The sequence below is a fragment of the Pogoniulus pusillus genome, chromosome 17 (assembly GCF_015220805.1).
Source record: "Pogoniulus pusillus isolate bPogPus1 chromosome 17, bPogPus1.pri, whole genome shotgun sequence".
NCBI classification, from domain to species: Eukaryota; Metazoa; Chordata; class Aves; order Piciformes; family Lybiidae; genus Pogoniulus; species Pogoniulus pusillus.
The window spans coordinates 5,373,191-5,394,394 of NC_087280.1; the positions used below are offsets into that span (position 1 = coordinate 5,373,191).

The 21,204-nt window shown below is 40.9% G+C and overlaps 1 protein-coding gene across 8 annotated transcripts in view; it reads left to right on the forward strand.

Annotated features, from left to right (window-relative positions):
• HERC1 (HECT and RLD domain containing E3 ubiquitin protein ligase family member 1) overlaps positions 1-21,204 on the forward strand; it is a 108,228-nt gene that overhangs the window by 12,954 nt on the left and 74,070 nt on the right. For 6 of the 8 annotated variants that reach the window (XM_064157366.1, XM_064157374.1, XM_064157371.1 and 3 more), the window contains exons 1-2: positions 7,989-8,119; positions 19,462-20,417. In XM_064157366.1, coding sequence (XP_064013436.1) covers positions 19,488-20,417 — 930 coding nt within the window. In that variant the 5' untranslated portion in view covers positions 7,989-8,119; positions 19,462-19,487. Of the gene's footprint in view, positions 1-7,988; positions 8,120-19,461; positions 20,418-21,204 lie in introns of those variants that run through there. The other 2 variants (XM_064157369.1, XM_064157368.1) reach the window with 2 other exon arrangements.

Below are 21,204 nucleotides of genomic sequence, written 5' to 3' on the forward strand. Positions count from 1 at the left end.
AATTCCTTAATTTTTTTATGTCTAGAATTTCCATGAAGTGAAACAGAACATTAGTACTTGGTAGAAACAGTTCAAGTGTGATTTTGCTATGAAGTCCACTTTCATGTGATGCAACTCTTTGTAAATATTAACTCATGAAATACTGTAGCTACTCTTTTTTTTGGAACAGCTGTAAGTTTACTGCATGTTAAGTTAATGTGTACAGGCACATGTCTCTTGTGTGCTATATTTGGCAGTCGTCCCGTACATCCCCCTTTGTCCTGCCAAGACTAACCAGTCTGTTTGCTTCTATTACTCCAGGGCCATGATAGCTGGATGACCTCTCCACTTTAAATGCAAAGGGACAGCTAGTCTCAGTCTGTTTGCATCTGTGTGCTCCAGTAGTGAGCACAAAGGTGATGTTAGATCTCTGTGTTGTCTCTTTTCCATGTTCCTAACCAGAGGTCTGTTGGTTTGCCTTCCTTGCTGAGTAGGAAAGACTACAGGAGGAAGAAGCAATTGTGACAAGGACTTTTCTTGACTGCATTGCTAAGGGCATGTGAAGTGCAGGATTACACAACAGTGGTACTTCAAAGAAAGTGAAGAATCAGAATTCATTAAGGCCCTAAAGGTGTTATGAACAGATCATAAGAGTACCTCTGGGGAGTGGCAATCCTTTGACCATTGGTCATTTCTTCTTCAACTCTTCTTAGTATCTTTATGCATATAGCTATTATTACCACAGTATTTAAGCTGCACCTCGTCTGTGCACTGGACGCTATCACATTGAGCTAATGTGAAAGACTAATCCTTTGAAGTTTCAATGACCTTCTTGCTAATGCCCTAAATGTTTTGTACTCATGGATAAATTAGTTGGGCATTAGTTGCTACTGAGTTGTTCATATATAATCCTTTTATTTCCCCCTTTATATTCTCATTCATCGTCTTCTAATGCAAAGCCCTACAGTTTCCCCATGTGTTTTTTCCCAATTTTTCCTCTCATGTTTTCTGTTTGGATTGGGCCAAGGGCATTTATAAGGTGCAGAACACTGGCTTGCAACAGTTTGTAAAAGTCACCAGCTAGTTAAAGAAGGAGAAAGATGGTGATGGATTGAATCAGATCCTAAAACAGGTTTCCTTAGACTGGTTTCTGCTCTGCATTGCACAGTGTGTTGGGATCCAGCAGCAGAAGAAGGGAAATAACACAGCCACCTGCAATCCTGAGCTCTGAAAGTGCTCATTATGTGGCAGTGATGATTTGTACTGGGGTAAGAGCCAGATGGCTGCATGGATGTGGCTTTAGATTGCATTCTAATAAATAACAGTATAGCTCAGCTGAGTATGAACAGGAAATGCCAAGCAGAACTGACACTCCAGAACATGAGGCAGAAAATTTAACTAGTGACTGACACAAATGCATATATTTTAATGCTTTCCTGCTCAGGAAATGTTCTAATAACAGTTCCACTCATACAACTTGGTTCCACAGAAAGAGAGCTAGAGTTATGATGAGTAACATATAGAAGACATAGGTGAGAGGTGTTGTTAGCCTGGCAATCGATTTTTTTTTTTTGCAGGCATGTCATAGTAGGCTGACTCCGGTTGTGTTTCTTGGTGTTTGCAACTGCTTCTTCCACACCTGATGCAAGCTCCCTTCCTCATCTTTTAATTGGTACTAGCTAAGTAACTGCACATACAGATCACTGTGATTTTAATATTGCTGGAGAGTTACAAAGCTTTACCCAAAAATTCCTAATTGAAAGATGAGGTAACAAGTAACAATTTGGTGTCTTGTGTCCAATGAAGAAGCTTATATTAAATGTCTTTTATTGCTAGTTTAGGCTCTTCCTTTTTTTTTTCACGTTGACCATTTATTAACTGGAGGCACAGAAATATCTGTTGTCCATTATTCTAATTGTTGCCCCACTTCTCTAAGAAACGATTTCTGAGTCACATCCAAAACCCATACAGACTCCTTTCATTGCCATGACAACAGCAAGGCATGCCAATGTTAGCAATGTCTGCTTGGGAAAAAAAAGGTCAATAAAAGCCAGGCACAGTTAATTAAGCTATTTCATATATAAATCTGATTTTCTGTAAAGATCCGAAATTAGCCTGCATTGTGGAGTACAGTTAACTAGCCCTAGATAAACAGCATAGTCTAATGCTGAATGTTGAGTCCTGTCCTAGGCACTGCATTACCAAAATACATCTTACAGAAACAGTGAGAGTGGAATTGGTCATAGGCCTGATAGAATGTCTGGATCAGAGCAGGTTAAATGTGGTTACTAAAAATAAGGTGTAATTATTAAGCTTTATAAAAAGAAAACCTGATGTTTAAGTATGCGTTACACTTTTGTTAACATACATTTCTCATAACTGCCTAAGATCATAACAGCAAATTTGATGGCATTACATAATGTATCTTCTAAACTCCTAAATAATGTAGCCTCTATTATAGAGTAAAAGGAAATAATTGCTGTACAATAGGTCACAGAGATGAGTGCTAGAAGAAATGTGTCTGAGTCCACAAGAAGCTGGGAAGGAGAGATCTGCAGCCATCAGGAGGTATTATTTCTGTTTTAAAAGAGAGATGAGAGGACAGAGCTAGAGGAGGTTGTATCTACAACCTCCTTTGTTTGAAACCTGCACGATAGTATGGGCTTTTTCCTGGCCTCATTCTGTGCTTGGAAGCTAAGAGAGAGATTGTCTTGGAAATAGCAACTGAGCACAAATATCCTGCAGTTAGGGGTGTTACCTACTGACTTGAAGAAATATGTAAAGTTTCAAAGATTTATGCTTGCAAGAATGAGGGGGAGAGGATTAATGATGCTGTCCACTGAGAGGCTGTGATTCAGGTTTTCTTGACCTTTGTCTAGGCTGTTCCTATAACACTCTTCTCAACTTCTTCTTTACTTTTTTTTCCCTTAGTTAATAGGTAGCTGCAGATGACCAGAGAGCTAATGGTTTCTTTGCGTATGTAGGGTGCCCAAAGTGTTTCAGAAGCTTCTTCAGTTTCCAAAGGATGGAAGTGATGTGTTATGATTTAGTGATAGTTTGACTCTTGAATGAGGTGGCTGACTTCTAGTAACAGCCACAGCTGATGTCAGAGCAAATGTGGATTTTGTTGCCTTTATAGCCTTATATCTAGTCCTACAGTTAATGCTGTAGACTAGGATGCTGTTCGCTTCATTTGGGTTCTCAGAAGTTTTGACAGTAGTGCCATGGTTTAATTAATTAGAAGGGTTAGGTGATAGGTTGGACTCAGTGATCCAACCTGATTGTTTCTGTGTCATTTTGTGATTCTGTGACAGTACTTACATGCATAGTACAGGCAGACAGAATAGGCCTCCTCATCCTGCATCACTTGCCATTCCGGCTTTTCTTTGTCAGGAAAGTCCTGAATGCAGCAGGCTGTAAGTGCAGATATTGCCCAGGCCACTGCCTGTGACAGAAATCCTGTGACAGCTCTAAAAGAGCCCTCCCTGGACTGCCAGAGAAACTGAGGACCTCACTTGACTTTAGATGTTTGAGACTTAGCAAAGATTGTTGTTAATATCAAATATTAACAGTTGCTATCTAATAAAGCTCCATGTGAGAATTCAGAAATATAAACTGCTGTGGTCCTTTGGGATGTTGGTAGCAGTGTGTGGGTGTAATGCCAGGTATTGATGATCCAAGATACAATTGATTTTTTTGAAAATTAATATTGGTTTTAATTTTTAATATTCAGAAATCTCACTACCAGCCACAGTTTTTTTGCAAGGTCATGAAAAACATTACGTAGATGGAAACAACAGAATCTAGAACACTTAAGAAATAGCAGTACTCAACAAACATTAAACCATTAGAACTGGAAAGAGGATCTTGCAGTTGATTGTACGACTTGCCCACTAGAGAGACTTGAGGCAGAAGGCACTTGGAATTAGAGAATTTTACAGAGTTTTGCTACAGAGGCTTTTGAGTATTTACTCACAAAAATTAGCATGTCTGGACTCCCGGGGGTAACTGCACTTTCCAGACAGTAGCCAAATACTTGCAAGGAGTTCTGTTGATGTCTTGTCAGACAATGAGGCTTCTAGTTCTTGGGCTTTAATGAGGGTGCTGGGAGAGAGGCAGACTATCTCTGATCCTGGTTCCTCTTGGAGTCCAGATTTGGTATGGAACTTTGCAGAGGTGTAGGCAGGATGTCTTGCAGATGTGCAATCTTGGCACAATGTCATGTTGGCTAAGCAAGCTCATCGTGTGAAGGCACTTAGTGCTAATCCTGGTAAGCTTGAGACAGGGCAAGTTTCCAGGTAGACAAATCCAAAGTATCAGGGCTTGTTATTATGTAGCAGAGCTAGTTTATAGCTTAGCAGAGCATAGCAGGATCCAATGGCAGAAAACAATGAAGCAGAGCATTGCCAGCAGAGAGCACATTAAGGCAAAAGCACATTGTCTTTACCTGTTCATCTCTTTTTATCAATGCATTCTTAGACTAATGGCTCTGGCCACAGATCAGCCAATCAGAATGGCACTTTGCCAAGCTTAACCATATTAGGTGAAGTCGGGGTTTACTTTTACCTGGTTTCCTCCCCCAGCCCTGCAAGCTTGAAGCAGCAGGTGTCTTTCTGCAAGTGTGGTGACTCGTATGGAAGCTTGTGCTGGAATCGGGCTGGTGGTTGGCTGAGTTTTCGTGCCCAGTATAAAATGGCAAATGGACACTTTGTCTAGAAAAGCATAAATGGAGCAAGGGAGAAAGTAAAGAGATTCCTGCCTTGACAGAGCTCCTGACAGGACAGGTTCCTGCCATGACAGAATTCCTGTTTTGGACTGTCCCTGCTTTTGGACAGCTCCCACCTTTTTACATGGTTCTTGCTTTTACACCATCCCTGCCTTTAGGCAGTTCTCCCCACTTTTGCATCATTCTGTACAAACCTGCGAGCTTGGCAAGTCTTGGGGTCCATTTTGATAGAGCTGCCGGTGGTACCTGGACCCAGCTGCTCTTGGACCCAGTTTGGCTCTCCCCTGCCCCTGCTAAGGCAGCGTTGCTTCCATGAATCCCTGTTTTGTGGCAGCTGTGTCTCAAGACATTTCTGAGAATAGAGGCTTTGCCACTTGCCTTGGGCTTCTGCCACGTGGATACTGCTTGCAGTGTCAGAAAGCAGCTGAGAGCAGAGAAATCCAGCAAGGGATCACAGTCAAATACCTATTTCACCTCCATGAGTAAACCTGCTCTTCCCTTAATACTCTGCTCAGGCTGATTGATAGTGGGGTAAAGCTGTGTTTATAGCTTAGCCTTTTCCATTTCCTGATTTCTGAAATCTCTAAATTTGTCCATAACATCCTTTTGAAGAATTCCCAATTGAAATGGTATCTGGACATAAACCTAAAGTAGTTTTGTATATAGTTTGGGGCTTGAGTTTCAGGAAAATCAAATAATTCTATTTTTATAATTCCTGACTCGGACATATTAATTCCTTGCCTCCATGACATGATGCAACTGTTAAATTTTAAAAGTTTATTTCTTACACAGCATCCTTTAGCTGGCATATTATAAATACAGAATGCTTTTTGGTGATGTTTGCTTGCACAAGTACTCTCATTAAAGAAGCTGCTGATTCACAGCAGTTTGACTGGCTTTAGACAAAAGGTTAGCTGGTGCAGTTAGGGATACAAAACCTGAAAAAACAAGATGGAAAGACTTCTTGAACAAAAAATAGATTGCCTTTACCTTTGTTCTGTGGGTTGATATTGGATGGGGTAAGTTGCTAACAGAGATTTTTTAAAAATGTTTTTTATCTTGGCGGAGTGCTTGAGTTCTATTCTGCTGCAAACAATTATGAACCCATGAGTAGCCTTTTAGGGGAACAGAATACAGAGCCATAAATAACTGGGATATGCCTCTGAAGTTGCCAGTCACTTGATCTAATTTTGTTTGAAACTTGTGTCACATCAAGTGCAACAGAACCTCCAGGGAACTGAGCTCTCTACCCTTGGTAAATCGCCATTAAGAATGTGTGCTTTGGGCTGAGAAGGGGCCCTTTTGCTGCAGTGATGCAGAAAAGATTGGCTGTAAGACAGGACCACTGGTCCAGCAGTACCATGTGTCTGAGAACAGCCATCAGCAGATGCCTAGGGAAGAAAAGGCAAGAGCAAGCATGCAGTAATGTGTCCCCAAATACTCTGTGGTCTTGAGTGGCCTGCATTTTAATTATATCAAGAAATAATTATTCTTTTGCTTGTTTGGAATTTGACCGCTACTAATTCCACTTCTTAGTCTCTAGCTCTGCTGTTGGAAGAGACACTAAACAGTTATTGCCTGTTACCCTGTTTTACAACACCAATCTTTGTAAACTTCCATAATTATTCCTGCCTTAGGCTGACGAATCCAAATGGACACAATTGCTCCTCAAAACTATTTCCCTTGTAAGTTTTTCTTTAATGGAAGTCATGAGCAATGAGATCCTTGCCACTGTATGGACCATAGCCAATCAACATGAGTATAACTGACATTTCTCATTGTTTTGTTTCTTGCCAGCACGGCCTCACCGATCTGTGGCATGTCACTGTTGGTGCCCCATCTTATCCTGTAATTCAGTCTTGATAGCATACTTCTCCTATTTTACATCTGGAATTTCAATCAGTGAGAGCTGTACTACTTCTTGTTGTCATGTTCGTTGTGTTTAAGTCAGCTTTCTTTGATTGTATTTCTGCTTCTATGATGCTGTGACCAGTTTTATTGTTTCTACACTTTTTCTGTCACAGCTTTCCTTTCTTTCGCTGACCTTCCAATTAGGTAACTCATCCTCCCTACCTGTTCTTTGCTTTTATGCAGACAGTTGCCTGCTATTCCCTTGCACTTTAAGAAAACAAAACCGTTTGGGCAATGTTTTCGTTCCCAGTGCCAGCAGCCTGCTTCCATTTTCCCGCTGCAGGTGCTGCTCTGCTTCATCCCAGCGCGATGCGATGGCTTTGGGCTCCTCTTTGTTCTGCACACCGATGTTTTTTACCCCCCGTTTTCTCCGTGGCTTTCGCTACAGAATCCCCTGTGTGGGAGCCTTTTGCCTTACCAGGCTCAGCACCAGGCACTCGCGGTGCAGCCCTCCTGCCCGGCCCCCGCCGCGCTGCCTGGGCTTCTGCGGCAGCACTGAGGCGCGTGGTGCTTCCCGGTTCCTGCCCCCGACAGTCTCTGTTAGCGCGTGCTTAGCTAAGGGGCTAGGAGCTCTGCGGCCGCCTCTCGCCTCGACCGCCAGTTCCCCTCGCCGTGGCTGCTGGCCCGTGCCTGGCGGCCGGAGCCCCGAGGCACTGTCACCGCTTCTCCCCGCCGCGCCTGCTCCGAGCACTGGTGGCCGCCACGGGGGTGCGCGGAGCGGCACGGGGCTTTCCCGCTGCTCCCGGCTTTCCCGCCGCGCGGAGCGGCACGGGGCTTTCCCGCTGCTCCCGGCTTTCCCGCCGCGCGGAGCGGCACGGGGCGGCCGCGCTCCCGGCTTTCCCGCCGCGCGGAGCGGCACGGGGCGGCCGCGCTCCCGGCTTTCCCGCCGCGCGGAGCGGCACGGGGCGGCCGCGCTCCCGGCTTTCCCGCCGCGCGGAGCGGCACGGGCGGCCGCGCTCCCAGCTTTCCCGCTGCTCCCGGCCCTGCGCGCGGAGCGACACGGGCGGCCGCGCTCCCGGCTTTCCCGCTGCTCCCGGCCCTGCGCGCGGAGCGGCACGGGCGGCCGCGCTCCCAGCTTTCCCGCTGCTCCCGGCCCTGCGCGCGGAGCGGCACGGGCGGCCGCGCTCCCGGCTTTCCCGCTGCTCCCGGCCCTGCGCGCGGAGCGGCACGGGCGGCCGCGCTCCCGGCTTTCCCGCTGCTCCCGGCCCTGCGCGCGGAGCGGCACGGGCGGCCGCGCTCCCAGCTTTCCCGCCGCCGGCGGCTGCCGGCCCTGCGCGCGGAGGCGGGGAGCGGCCGGAGCCTCGCGAGATCCGCGCGATAGCCCCGCGAGATCGCGTCGCTTCCCTCCCCCTCCCCGCCCGCGTCATGTTTTCTCTTTGACAAGCCGCCGTCGCCGTTGCTGCCGCAGGGAAGGACTCTGCTCCGGTGGGGGCCTGACGCTTGCCTCAGCCTCGCGGAAGACCTAGGCTAAGGTCTGTCACCTTCCCCTGCCACCGCTGCCTGGTGAGCGCTTGGTTGCGGGGGCTGCTGAGCCGGGTCCCCGGTGGGGACAGGAGTGGGAGGCCTGAGCGCGCCGGGCGGGGGAGGGGGTTCTCAGCGCCGCTCCCCACCGAGAGGAACCGCCGTCTCACGGGGTGCGACCGCAGAGGAGTGAGGGTGTGGGGGTTGCGCGGCTGCAGCCACGCTGCGCCCCGTCACGGCTACCCAGCGACTTGTCATGCAGGGGCGGCTGCACACCCTCTACCGCCAGCGGCCGGGCGGGGTGGGGGGTAGATACGAAGAAGCGAGGCCGCGGCTGTAGCCACGGGTGTCTCTGAAGGGGCAAAGCTGCAGGCGGGGATACAGAAAAAGAAGAGGCAGGCGGAGCTGGTAATTGTCAGTGCCCGGTTGCTGAGGATGAGAGAACGATGGGCGACCAGCAGCGCTCTTTTCTTTGTAGGGACTGGAGGCGGGGGGTTTGTTGTGTCTCTTCAAAGCAGTATGAACCATACAAAATCTGCGTTGTGTTTAGGATGAGTTCCTCAGAGCCTGAGCTTTCCAATTTGAGCGTCTTACATGCGGTTGTAGCGTGGCTGTGCGTTCTTCCTGCAAGTGGTAAATGCATCGCTGGCTGGGTGCATCATAGATGGATCTGGCTGGTGTAAAAAATTCTGACTGAAATTTGTCACGTTGGCCTTTATCAGCTGTGTGTATGACTATAGATGTTCCATGTATATCCAGATATGTCATCTGAATCGCATTGTTGCCCTATGGTTTATCTGCTTGGTCTGACTTGAAATACTGATACATGAATGCATGTATTTACAGATTATTTATGCTTATTCCAAAGTGATGCTATAGCAGGTGTTTTGTTGTTGTTGCTTGTTTTTTTTTAACGACGTAACGGTTAGTTTCTTGTAGAAGTTACTTCTTAGGAGCTGCTTTTCTTGTTTTTTACAGAGAGAACCCTGTTGTGCACTCTCACAGTGCATACAGGAGAGGTTTGTGTGCAGTTAGACATACTCATCTCCTGTTGGTTTAGACCTGTTACTCATGTTGCATATCTAAGTTAATTCTTGTTTCCTGGACTGTTTAATTTGCTGTAACAAAGGCTATGTGCTCTATAGACATGCAAACATATTACATGCATACATATGCATATACATATCATATGAACACATGTACATATGTAATGAGCTTTATTATGTTTGTAGTTGAGCAAAGCGTCCTGTGCTGTTACTTCATAACAACATGTCAAAGTTATAAGTATACACATACTGACTTCAATGCTCCTTGATAGGGGCTCTATATAACCATATCTCCACTGCATAGGGATGTGTGACTGTGGAGCACATAAGTATGAGGAAAAACATAATAAACAGTTAATCTGGAAATATAAACTATGTACCTGGTCATCCTGCTGCTTCTTCTCAATACTGCAAGAAGAGTCCTTTAATTTTGTATGAAAGATTTAGAAAGTGTTCATGTGCTACGGGACTAAAAAGAGCTACTGATCTGTATCCTTGCACTTGCAAGGAGTTAAGTGGCTTTATACACAGCAGTTGCCTCTCAGAATGAAACATCTTAGGGCTCTTTCTGCCTTGAATATAAACAAACTTGTATATGTTTGAGGCTTTCCTCTCTGCTATTATGTTCTTATTTAAATACAGTGTGTATGTTATATTGGTTATCTTACCATTAAGGGTAACCATGTTTTTGTGGCTGGAAGGACATAAGTTGAACTTGAAGTGAGAATGCTCAATTTGTTTTCTCCAAGCAGTGTAAAGGAGGCACTGATTTCTAATTGCTAATTAAGAGTAATAGGAATATAATATAAAGTCTTGGACTTATTTTTCCTGAGGGTTTGCTTGGCGTAGTAAGAATGTAACACAACACCTTTTTATTCATTTGATCCTTGAACTGAAAGATAGCTTACCAGTTAAATTATTGTTTTTATTTCAGAACTGAATTAAATTGATACTGGTTGTTTGGGAGAGCATTTAAGTGACCTGGCTAAAGATCTTGGCTGTCTTCTGTCTTAGAGATAAACAAAATCTTTCTTCTTCTATGAAGAAAACAATGCCTGATTGCTCTGCATGTTTTGAAGTATCAGTAATGACTGGAATGGGACTATTTTATAGATAGGGAAATGACAAGTGATATTTTGATAGTAAAATAAAAAATAGATATATTTAAATACTTTTGTTGATCACTTAATATTCCAGTCATTTGTTCTGTTTTTAGTGTAATTTATTTTGTAATTCTCATGGGATAGAGAAGCCCTTTTATTGTGGTCTTAGAAATAAGTAATGGAGACAAGAATTCTAGGTATTTCAGGAAAATTTGGTGGAGCAAACATTTGAGTTTGCATCACTGCTATGAAGTAGTTTTCAGTACAATACTCTTCAAATATTCAGTCTTCCTCAGTTTATGTGACTTGAAAGATTTTTACCTTGCTCTTGTATGTTTTAGTTAAATGTGGGGTGCGTTTTTCTATGGCTGATTTGACTTCTGCTGTCAAAAGCATCTTAGTGAATTGTGAGTACTGTTGTGATTATGGTTTTGTTTGTTTTTTTTTTAGTTCTCAGAAGTAGTCAAGCTCTCAAAATTGCTGGCAGGTTTTCTTTATCTGTTTCCCTGTAATGATAGACGGTCATATGGAACATTCAAATCTAGTGGGTGTTTTCTCTTTAAAAACGTCTTAACTAACCCTCTGAAAACGAAGCTCTGTTTTCCTAGAGCTGCTGAAACCATTGGCTGTGGAATTAGTCTGTCAAAAGCAAGTCATTGTAGCCTGGGAACTGGCCAGGTATGTTCTCTGGCCTTGACTGCCAGAGACTGTTGTGATTGACGTGATGTCATCAAGCTAGTTGTGAGTGTGTTCAGGTGGCTCAAGCAATCATGTTCTCTGCTGGAAGCTGAAATTAATTTACTGTTTAAAGAGGAGCATACAGTCTGAGTCCTCCTTAGATGTGATACTTTTTTTTTTTTTTCTATCAGCACTGTGTAATACAGAAATTTAATCTTCAAACATTTCTTTACAAATAAATGAGTTTATACTACAAAAGTTTTTCTTCCAGTTAGTTATAGTGGTAGTCATTTGAAGAAATGAAAGCATTAATACAAAGTGAATACTTTGCTTATTCCATATTTAAGTTGCAGAGTCAGTTGTATTTTAAAGTAGAATTACTTACACTGTTCCAGAGAGAAGTGATTCAAAATCTTGCTAAGAGGACCATGAGGCAATCATGTTCTAAGTCACCTTTGGAGGTCATATGGTCACAGGCAAAGCATTCAGGGTTGAAAGGGACCTTACCTAGTTCCACTCACACTGCCATGGGTAGAGACATCTTTCACTAGATAGAGTTGCTCAGAGCCTGTCTGATCTGACCTTGCACACTTCCAGGGATGAAGCATCCACAACTTCTCTGGGCAATCCGTTTCAGTGCCTCACCCTCTTAATTGTAAAAACCTACTCTTTCGGTTTAACAGCATTGCCATGTGTCCTGTCGCTACAGGGCAAGATGGAAAGTCTCTATCTTATATGGCCCATGTATTTATATATGTTTATTTTTATATATTTAGGTAGATTGATTTATATATTTAGATAATAGTTTTGTAGGCTGCAGTCCACTTCTGCTTACTTCAGAGCTAACTTGAGAGTTAAAGTCATTCATCTGGTTGAATTTTTCATATCTCTACTTATATGGTGTTTACAGTCTCCTAGCCATTGATGACTTGCTCAATTTAAAATCATGATTACTAATAAATACACCTGAATATTTTTTTCTAGTTCTTACAAGAAAACTTCTGTTCTTGTGTCTTATGGTAGTAGGAAGTGTTGTGATTAGACGTAGTGCATGTTAGTAGAAGTACAAGTGCTTGGTTATACCTTTGGAGAAGAGTGACGGTGCTGAAACATCACCAGGGTTTTAAGCTCTTTGCCAGTGCCCAATCAGGTACTTTTCTTTCTTCCAAGTGTTGGAACATTTTTGATACATGAGTATGTTTGCGTCTCCACTCCTCTTACTAACTGCTTTTGATTATCACTTCTGTGGACTGTCTTCTGCATTCATAACTATTGTTTTAGTATATTTCTATGCATCTGAAGTAATGAATTAAATTGATTTTTTTTAAAAAAATGTTTTTCTCCTGAAGAGCAATAATAAGTTTTTCTCTTCTACTTGAGTGTTTTTTAACAGCAGCCAAGGGTTTACATTCAGAAATTGTCATTTGGGTTTTGTGTCGTATTATTAATAAACATAAAGGCAAAAGAGCAAATGGGTTTAATTTCTTACCAACTTAAATGTAAATTTATCCTTTTGTCTGTTTCCCAAAAGATTTTTGGAGTGACCTTTTATAACCAGAAGAAAGCATAGGGTTATATTGGTTTAAGTAGCAGACCTGATAATGAATAAATAGTCCTAAGCGAAACTAAGATCATGTAGAAATACTGAGTTTGAAAAATATTAGTACTAGCTTAACATTGTTTACTTGACAAGTACTATAAAGGTAGGTGGAATTTAAAGTTTTTAAAGAAGGGTTGATAATTGGCTGTGGAATTAATCTGAATTAGGATGTCAATAATTTGTTTTCCATATGCTGAACAGAAGGTTAATTCAAAGGAGATAGATAGTGGAACACTGTGGCCAGTGGAGACAGATGTTTTCAGAAATCAGTTAATGTTAGCGTGTATTTTACTGTTACGCTTTTCTTTTGATTGAAGAACTGTCTGCTGTAGCTGCTGTTCTTGCTTGCTCTTTTTGGTTTAGTTCCTTAGGCTTGGTGTCTGGCTGTTACAGATATGTAGGAGACCATGGCTTTTTTTTTTCTGTGTGGTTTTGCTGTCCATCCCCTGTTATCTAGCATTTCTGCCTTTTCCCTTTTTTTTTCTGGTTCTAGTGCCTGGTTTTGTCTCTTTAGTTTCAGTTCTCTGTTAATTTGTAGTAATTTCTCTGCAGTGTCAGTGTTTTCTAATTCGTTGTTTCCTCTTTTTCTTTCCCATGATTGTTTTGTAAGGATTCCTATTCACCTCACATCTGTCATGAGACTGCATATACATTAAATGTACTGGCTCAAAAGAACATTTGGGGAACATTACCCTTTGTGATGATGTACAGTGCTTTTTGACATAAGTAAAATATTGCACAAGTAACTCTTCTAGGCCCATCTTGTTACCATATCAGTTTCAGCTGTCACAGCTTGCCCTCGCCATGTGTAATATGGAACATCTCATGTGTTTTGCATTGCTTGTAGGTTTTACATTGCTGGCCTGTGACAGGACAGGATTTTAATTAACTACATATTTCTAGATTCTGAATTAACCTTTCAATAAAAAGGTCATAAATGATTGGTTTGTTTTTTTGAGCCCTGATACCTGCTACTACAGGACATATTTGCAACTCTTTATTTATGAAGAAAAAAAAAAGGAAACTTTAGGATTGTAAAACTTTGATAATGATGGTTAAAATTGCTTCACTTTAATGGTAGCCTGTGAATCATCATTCCTGCTGAGACTCTGTCCCACCTTTGCAGGAAGCATGGAAGGTCAGAACAGTGAAAAGCTCAGGTGATAATCTGTTTTCTAGAATATTAGAAACTTTCAGGACTGGAACTCAGCAAAAGCAGAGAATAGGCCTTCTGTTGCACAGGCTCAAGGTTCTGATTTATCTTGAATTCCACATTCGGTTCGGGAGTCATATGAATGAACATAGAGATATATATCCTGATGGCTGCAGGCAGGTCATTAGATCAATAGAGATGATCATACCGAAATAAAGGAACTTTGCAAAAGACAAAGGAGTATGGTATGGATGGCCAGAGGTATACAGTGCTTCTTAGAAAGAGAGTCTTTGGTTTTAATTGCTACTGAAACAGAAATAGCCACATTTCTTTGTGTATCATAGTTACATTAGGAAGTGGGTGGAATATTAATACAACAATTTAGTTGCCCTAAATAGGAATATAAACTTTGATTTACTGCTTTATAGAATGCTTTATAGGGGTGTAAGTGCTTCTACTACAAAACAAAAACGTTGCAACTTTGAAGAGATTGCACTTGTATGATGAAACTGTACTATTGCCATCACAGTGGGGTGGTAAATAGAGACATTTGTCTTGATTTCAGCTGGGATAGGGTTAACTTTTTGTGGTTTGGATTTAGGATGAGGATAATGTTGATCACACACTGATGTTTTAGTTGTTGCTGAGCAGTGCTCACTCTAAGTCAAGGACTTTAACTTACCATAAAATGAAGTTAAATGTAGTCAGCATCTTAGAAAGGTTGCTGAACCTGCTAATTGCACAGAACAGAAGAGAGGCAGAGTGCTTTTGAGGATTATTTTTCCCCTGAGAAAACTTCTGATTTTCAGGATCTGTAATGTGTACAGCTTTATAGGTATTGTTCTTGAAGACCCTTGCAGAAAATGAAGCTTTCAGATGATTTTGTAGCTGTTCTGAGTGTCTAAGCTCTTAACTTCTGTCAGAATAATTGGTTTTGTCTGTGCGGGATTTCTGCTCTGGTCAGACTAAGTTAAAGAAAAATGTGGTAATATGTAGTTTTGCCAAATTCTGACCTTTTTAATATCTTCACTATGTGTGCTAAGAGTCAAGTGATTAAACTGTTTTCTTCATACTGACTAGAGATAGTGTATCTCCTTTCACGCATGTCGAATCTCAGATTGTGATTCATTAAGTGGTGCTGTCTTCATGTGTCCAGAATTCAGAAGCTTCCAGGTCATGCTGAAGTGTGTTTTTTTTTCATTACTTTTTCTAATGTATGTTTTCACTTTTCTTTAAATTAATCCTGGTTCTGCTACAGGATGTTATAACTTAACCCTTTTGTAAGTACTACAGTAATTTTGTAGCTCTTCCCACATAGCTTCTAGCTTTTGGAGTAGACTGCTGAAGCTGGTTTTAATTGCTTTGTACACAACACATTAAATATACAAGGAGTAAACAAACCTGTATTTATACACTTGACAGCGTAGGTAGGAAAATATAGCTAAAGTGGAATTTGGGTAGAATGCTAAATTTCATTTTTCTAATATTCCAAGAGTTAATGAAATCTTGTGCTAATTACATTAATATCTATGTTTTTCTATATGGAAACATTGTACTAAGTTACTGCTGAGTTCTAATACTTCTTGCAATACAAATTTCTCTCCTCTTATTTCTCTGGCTGACTTGCTGTATTTCCAGATCTTCAAGAGGCTTTTGTGTTTTGTAGATCCTTATAATTGTAGGAATTTGCGATGACGACCTAATGGTCAAACCTTCCTCAGTTGTGTGAGACACTTGTTTTTTAAGAGCTACACCATGTACAAGACACAGTCTTTCTGGTATCTTCGATTTTTATGAAGAAATGTGTATAAAATGTCTTATAAATCTGGATTTTATTTTGAAAGAATTAAAATAAAACATGGATGATGTGCTTTGCTTACGAGGAAATATTATTGCATTTTAAGAGAAGAGTATCAGATAAAGTGATTTTTTTTGAAGTTTGAAAATCTCTATGAACTCTGGCAGGTGATGCCTAAGGACTATGTTAAACTGTTTCCATTGTTTACTCTGTCCATTTGACAACACTGAATGTAGTATCAATTTTACTTTAAATCCATGTATTGAAATGTTTATTGTTTGGACCTTGTACAGAAGGAAGGAAGCACAAAGTGGTAACATGACAAACAAGAACGTTCATGTATATACAAGTAATAGGAAATCACTGTACTGGAAGATTTAGCTAAATTTTTGAGTTGATGTTCTTTTTTTTTCTTTTAGTAGTCTGAGCAGCAGTTACGCCTTCTTCTGTCTGATCTGTAGGCTTTTAATAGTATCAAGTTACCACCACTGCTGTTTTGAAAAAAATTCTGTATCCAGGATATGCAGAACTTGGGTTTTAGGTGTTGATATTTTCATTTTATCCTAGCAGTTCCCTAGAATTAGCTTTTGAAATAGGTTTAACACTTGATGACAATGTTTTGTAATCCTTGTTCAGCTAGGAGTTTTATATCTGTTCCATTTCACTTGCCATAACCAATCAGCAACCGTGAAATGTATGTGGTCATTTACTCCTCCAAAATGGCCACTTACCCAACAGGAACTGTGGTCCTAAAAGATAAACAGTAAATTACTTATATTGCAAGTTCTCTGTTTTTAGTACTTTTCCCTCTTCCTTTTCTTTTGACGAGAAGAAGAAAACAAGGAATAATGGAAGGAGAGCTAGGAATTCATGTTCATGTTTTCTCAGTGTAAATAGATTCTGATCGTTTTGGTGGTGGAGAGATTTTTTTTTTAATGAAGTAAAATATGAAAGCTTTAATAATTCTGACTTTCAAACTTTGTTGCATATTATGAAATTATGCAATAGGTAACGTTTAGGATTAATGTTGGTTACTTATTAGCTTTTTTTGAATCAATAAGATCTGTTCGCTTGGAGGATTTGGAGGGTTACTGCATATAACATGTTGGCTGCTGATTTGTCAGTATCGTAGAATCATAGAATGGTTTGGTTTGCAAGGCACTTCAAAGATCATCTAGTTTCAACCCCACTGCCACAGACAGGGACACCTCCTACTAGACCAGACTGCTCAAGGTCTCATCCAGTCCAGCCTTGAACACCTCTAGGGAGGGTAAGCTGTTTTCAGATGACAGAGTGTTTTCTATAGTTGCAGTCCCAGAATATAAAAATACAAACACATGACAAAATGCAGTGGGAGTGTTTTTAAAGAGGAAGAGTTGTCACATGGTTCTGCCTTCATCCTTTGTTCATGGCAGTATGATCAGCTGGTTTAGAAAGCTGGTGGGCTACATGCTGGCCACACGGCAGAATTGGTACCATCAATGAGTGTGTTCACATGGTCTTTCAAAGTTAACTGTATTTTCTTTTGCCGACTTTTCAAAGGAAAGTGCTAGCCATTGTTCCTAATTTCTGGTTAGCTTCAGTGATAAGTAGTCACTATGCTTGGACTCCGCACACAAACAAAGGTAGTTTACATTTGTATTCAGACAGATTTTCAAGGTAAAATCAGATCATCTTGTTGCCATCATTGTGTCTGGTTGAAGACTGCTACCTGTCACTTCAAACTAAGTGCTGTTTTAAAGGTGAACCAACATATGCCTTGGAAAGTTGTAGGAGAGTAAAGCCTGAGTCTGAACTCTTAGTAGTGACCTAGTTTCTAATTTTAGAGATACATACAAGGGGAAGAGAAAAAAGAAATCAGTTTACAGGAAAAGTAGTGTTTGCACCTTTGAGGTACTTGAGCAAGTTTTTAAATTTCTGAATGGAAAAAGCTGGGCTAAGCATAACATAAAGCAAATTAATGATTCTCTATTTGAGGGACTTCTGAAAGTAGCTAGACCTCTATGAATTGCCTCTTGATAAGGCACAGACTTTGTCACTTAAGACCAGATTTGGGAAGCTTCCATTCTTGGTGTTGCAGCCACAGTTCAGATCAAACAGTGATTATCAATTCCTTCCTGACAAGTGAGAAAATGTTGCATTTTCTTCGGGATCAGGGACCTATATGTACTGACACCTCTGTCCTTTGGAGACTGAGCTGTTGCTGTATTTTGTAGTGGCACTGAACAGAAGGTGTGTCTGCTATGAAATGTGAAGAATGTCTCTGAATGTGGTTAGCTGTTGTGGCTCCAGTGTTTGTGTGATAGAATGTAAGGATTTCATGTGCTGCAATACAACTAAGTTGCTGTGGCAAGGCTCACTGAGGCTAAAATAAGGCTTTTGATAAAGATGATAATCTATTTTGGGGGAACTTTGGCTGAAATAAAATCAGATTTTTAATATTATATATTGTGCACTTTGAGGTTTTACTTGGCATGGGAGCTGCGGTATAGATATCTTTTATATATATATATGTGTGTGTGTTTTAAGTGCACAATATCAAGACACAGTTGCATACTGTGTTGTCCTTGTGCTACAAGCATTACAGCTGTAGTAAGCACAGGTTCTCACTAGATGGCAGACACCTTCCCTCAATTTCTCAGAGATACAGTGTTAAATTTGATCTAATAGGGCTCAGATTGTCATTCAGACTGATTATTCAGAATCTACATAATCCATGGTTAGCGAGTATAATAAAGGAATCAAACAAATGTTTTCTCTGCAGTAGGAGGTAAAGCACTTGAGGGTTACTTAAAACAACACTTCTTTCAAAAAGAGCAGTTTGAAAACACTTTTGTTTTGAAAACACTTTTGCATATTAGGCTACACGTTAGCTTGACATAATTTACAGCTGATATGAAGCACGTTATTATTGTGCTTTTATGCTTGCAATACTTGAATGCTGAATAAATAATAACTAGGAAATAGTGTTGATTTCATCATAATATTTCATTGAGTTTGAATCCATGTGGAAGTGTCATGATTCATAATACATTGGTATTTTTGTCCTAAAATTGCGAGGAAAAAATGAGCTGTCAAATAGATTGATGTCTTCAATTCGAAAGAATGTTGTCAGCTGTCAAGTAGATTTTGCAACCAATTTGAATTTTTTTACTAAACCAATGTTTTTGTGTTACTAAGCTTTCAATTTACCTCCACAATATGGCTGAGCCCTTCCTTAAAAAGCTGTCCTAAAAACTTTGAGTACTTTCAGAGTCATACACTGTACAATGCTTTAATGTAATGGGATACATAATATTTGATACTGTAAATTTATGTGGAATACATAATATGCCTCTCTAGCTGTCAAGACATCTCTCCTCGTTTCTGTTTCATGTTCTGACATGGATTTTAAGGAGATCTCTAGTTTATCTTAGAACAGGGAAAGAGTGGCTTGTGACAGCAGGACTCAAAATTCTGTTTTGACAAGTCGAGCCCTTTGTTATGGCCTGAATCAGCAGTCTCACCTGTTGTAAAATGGAAGCTTCCACTGATGCTCCGTTCACTTGTATACAGTTGTTTAGGATCTCTTAGATTTTTTCTAAGTCTTCATCCTCAGCTTTACTGTCCATAAAGATAATATTACTTTTTGTACAGAATATTAGGATGTTTTCATTGAAACACAGCAGAGTTAAATCTTTCTATGAATTTTTGTCTATGTGGATTTGGAAAATGCAGACTTAGCAAAAAATAACATCATGTTAAGGAAGTTGCACATACACTTGTACTTTTTTATTTAAAGATAAAAATAAGTCTACAAAGTGTCTTACACTCCTAAACTGTTCTGTTAGGGTCTGAATTCTGTGTTGCAGCACTTACATGGGTAAAATAGTGGCATTTCTGTCATTCTTGGTGTAACTGTTTTTCTGCTTGCTTTCTTAAAGAATTATTAGACTTGTTGTACCATGAGTAATAAATTCTGTAGATAATATTGCACAGCTATTGACTTTTTTTTCCTCATATTCAGGACTAATGGCAAAGGAGTAAACCGACATGGCAGCTATGGTCCCGCCTGTGAAGCTGAAATGGCTTGAACATCTGAACAGCTCCTGGATCACAGAAGATAGTGAATCTATTGCGACAAGGGAGGGAGTTTCTGTCTTGTACGCTAAGTTAGTCAGCAATAAAGAAGTAGTGCCATTGCCCCAGCAGGTTCTGTGCCTCAAAGGACCTCAGTTACCAGATTTTGAGCGGGAATCTCTGTCTAGTGATGAACAGGACCACTACTTGGATGCCCTTCTTAGCAGCCAGCTGGCACTGGCGAAGATGGTATGCTCAGACTCTCCATTTGCTGGAGCTCTTCGGAAGCGTCTGCTTGTGCTGCAGCGTGTCTTCTATGCACTTTCTAACAAATACCATGATAAGGGTAAGGTGAAACAGCAGCAGCACTCACCAGAAAGCAGTTCTGGATCAACAGATGTGCATTCTGTCAGTGAACGCCCCAGGTCAAGTACCGATGCACTCATAGAAATGGGGGTTCGGACTGGATTAAGCTTGCTGTTTGCACTGCTAAGACAAAGTTGGATGATGCCTGTGTCAGGACCTGGCCTCAGTCTTTGCAATGATGTTATCCACACTGCAATAGAAGTTGTAAGCTCTTTACCACCTCTGTCTTTAGCAAATGAAAGCAAAATTCCACCAATGGGATTGGACTGTTTATCACAAGTAACAACGTTTCTGAAGGGAGTAACTATTCCAAATTCTGGAGCAGACACATTAGGTCGTAGATTAGCTTCTGAGTTGCTTCTTGGTTTGGCTGCCCAACGAGGTTCCTTGCGATATCTTCTTGAATGGATAGAAATGGCTTTGGGTGCTTCAGCTGTAGTAAACACCATGGAGAAAACCAAGTTACTGCAAAGCCCAGAAGGAATGATCAGCTTTGATTGCTTTATGAGTATATTAACACAGATGAGACGATCTTTGGTAGGTACCAGCTTTGATTTTTACATTGCAAATATAGTGGCGTTCTTAACTTCAAATGGTTTCTCAACACTAACTGACAGTTTGATGGCTTGTTTAGTATGTTAAAAAAGGTGGGTTTTTTTTGGGAAATATTTTCTTTCAAGCATTTTCTTTGTTATCCACCATCTCTCTCTCTCACCTTGCCCCCCACCCATTTCCTCATAGGTGAAGATGAAACATCAAACCACCTGCTGGTGATTTTCAGAATTTCAGAAAAAGAATCAAGGGCATATTTGATCTGCTTGCAGTTAATATTGCTCATAGCAAAATAGTTAGAAGGAATGGAGCTGTTACTCATGGTTGCTTTGCTGAATTTGCTTAGAATTTATACATTTGCAGTATGCCTTGTTTCGTGTGTGAAGTTATTTATTGTGGATATTCTTGCTCTCCAGTTGATCCTCTGCTTATACATCTTTGGAGAATCAGTAAGATTTAAGATATTTAGTGTTTTTCTACGGCTCAGAAATTAATGTAATAAAATAATGAGCTAAATTGTTTGGAAGAGGGTGCACTGTCATGTACATTAAGTGCTTGCTTCTGGTCTCACATGAATAACCTTTGAAACAATGAGTTTATTGCACAACATGCAATCAGAAGCTGTGTCAAGCTTCTGCCTTGTAAGCTCAGACTGAAATAGGGAATGTTTTTTTCCGCAAGTGCTCATTCATTTCTCACCTTTCAGGTTTGCAATGCTTGCTAATAAACATAAATTTTAACAAGTGAAAAATATAAATAATGGAGACCATGA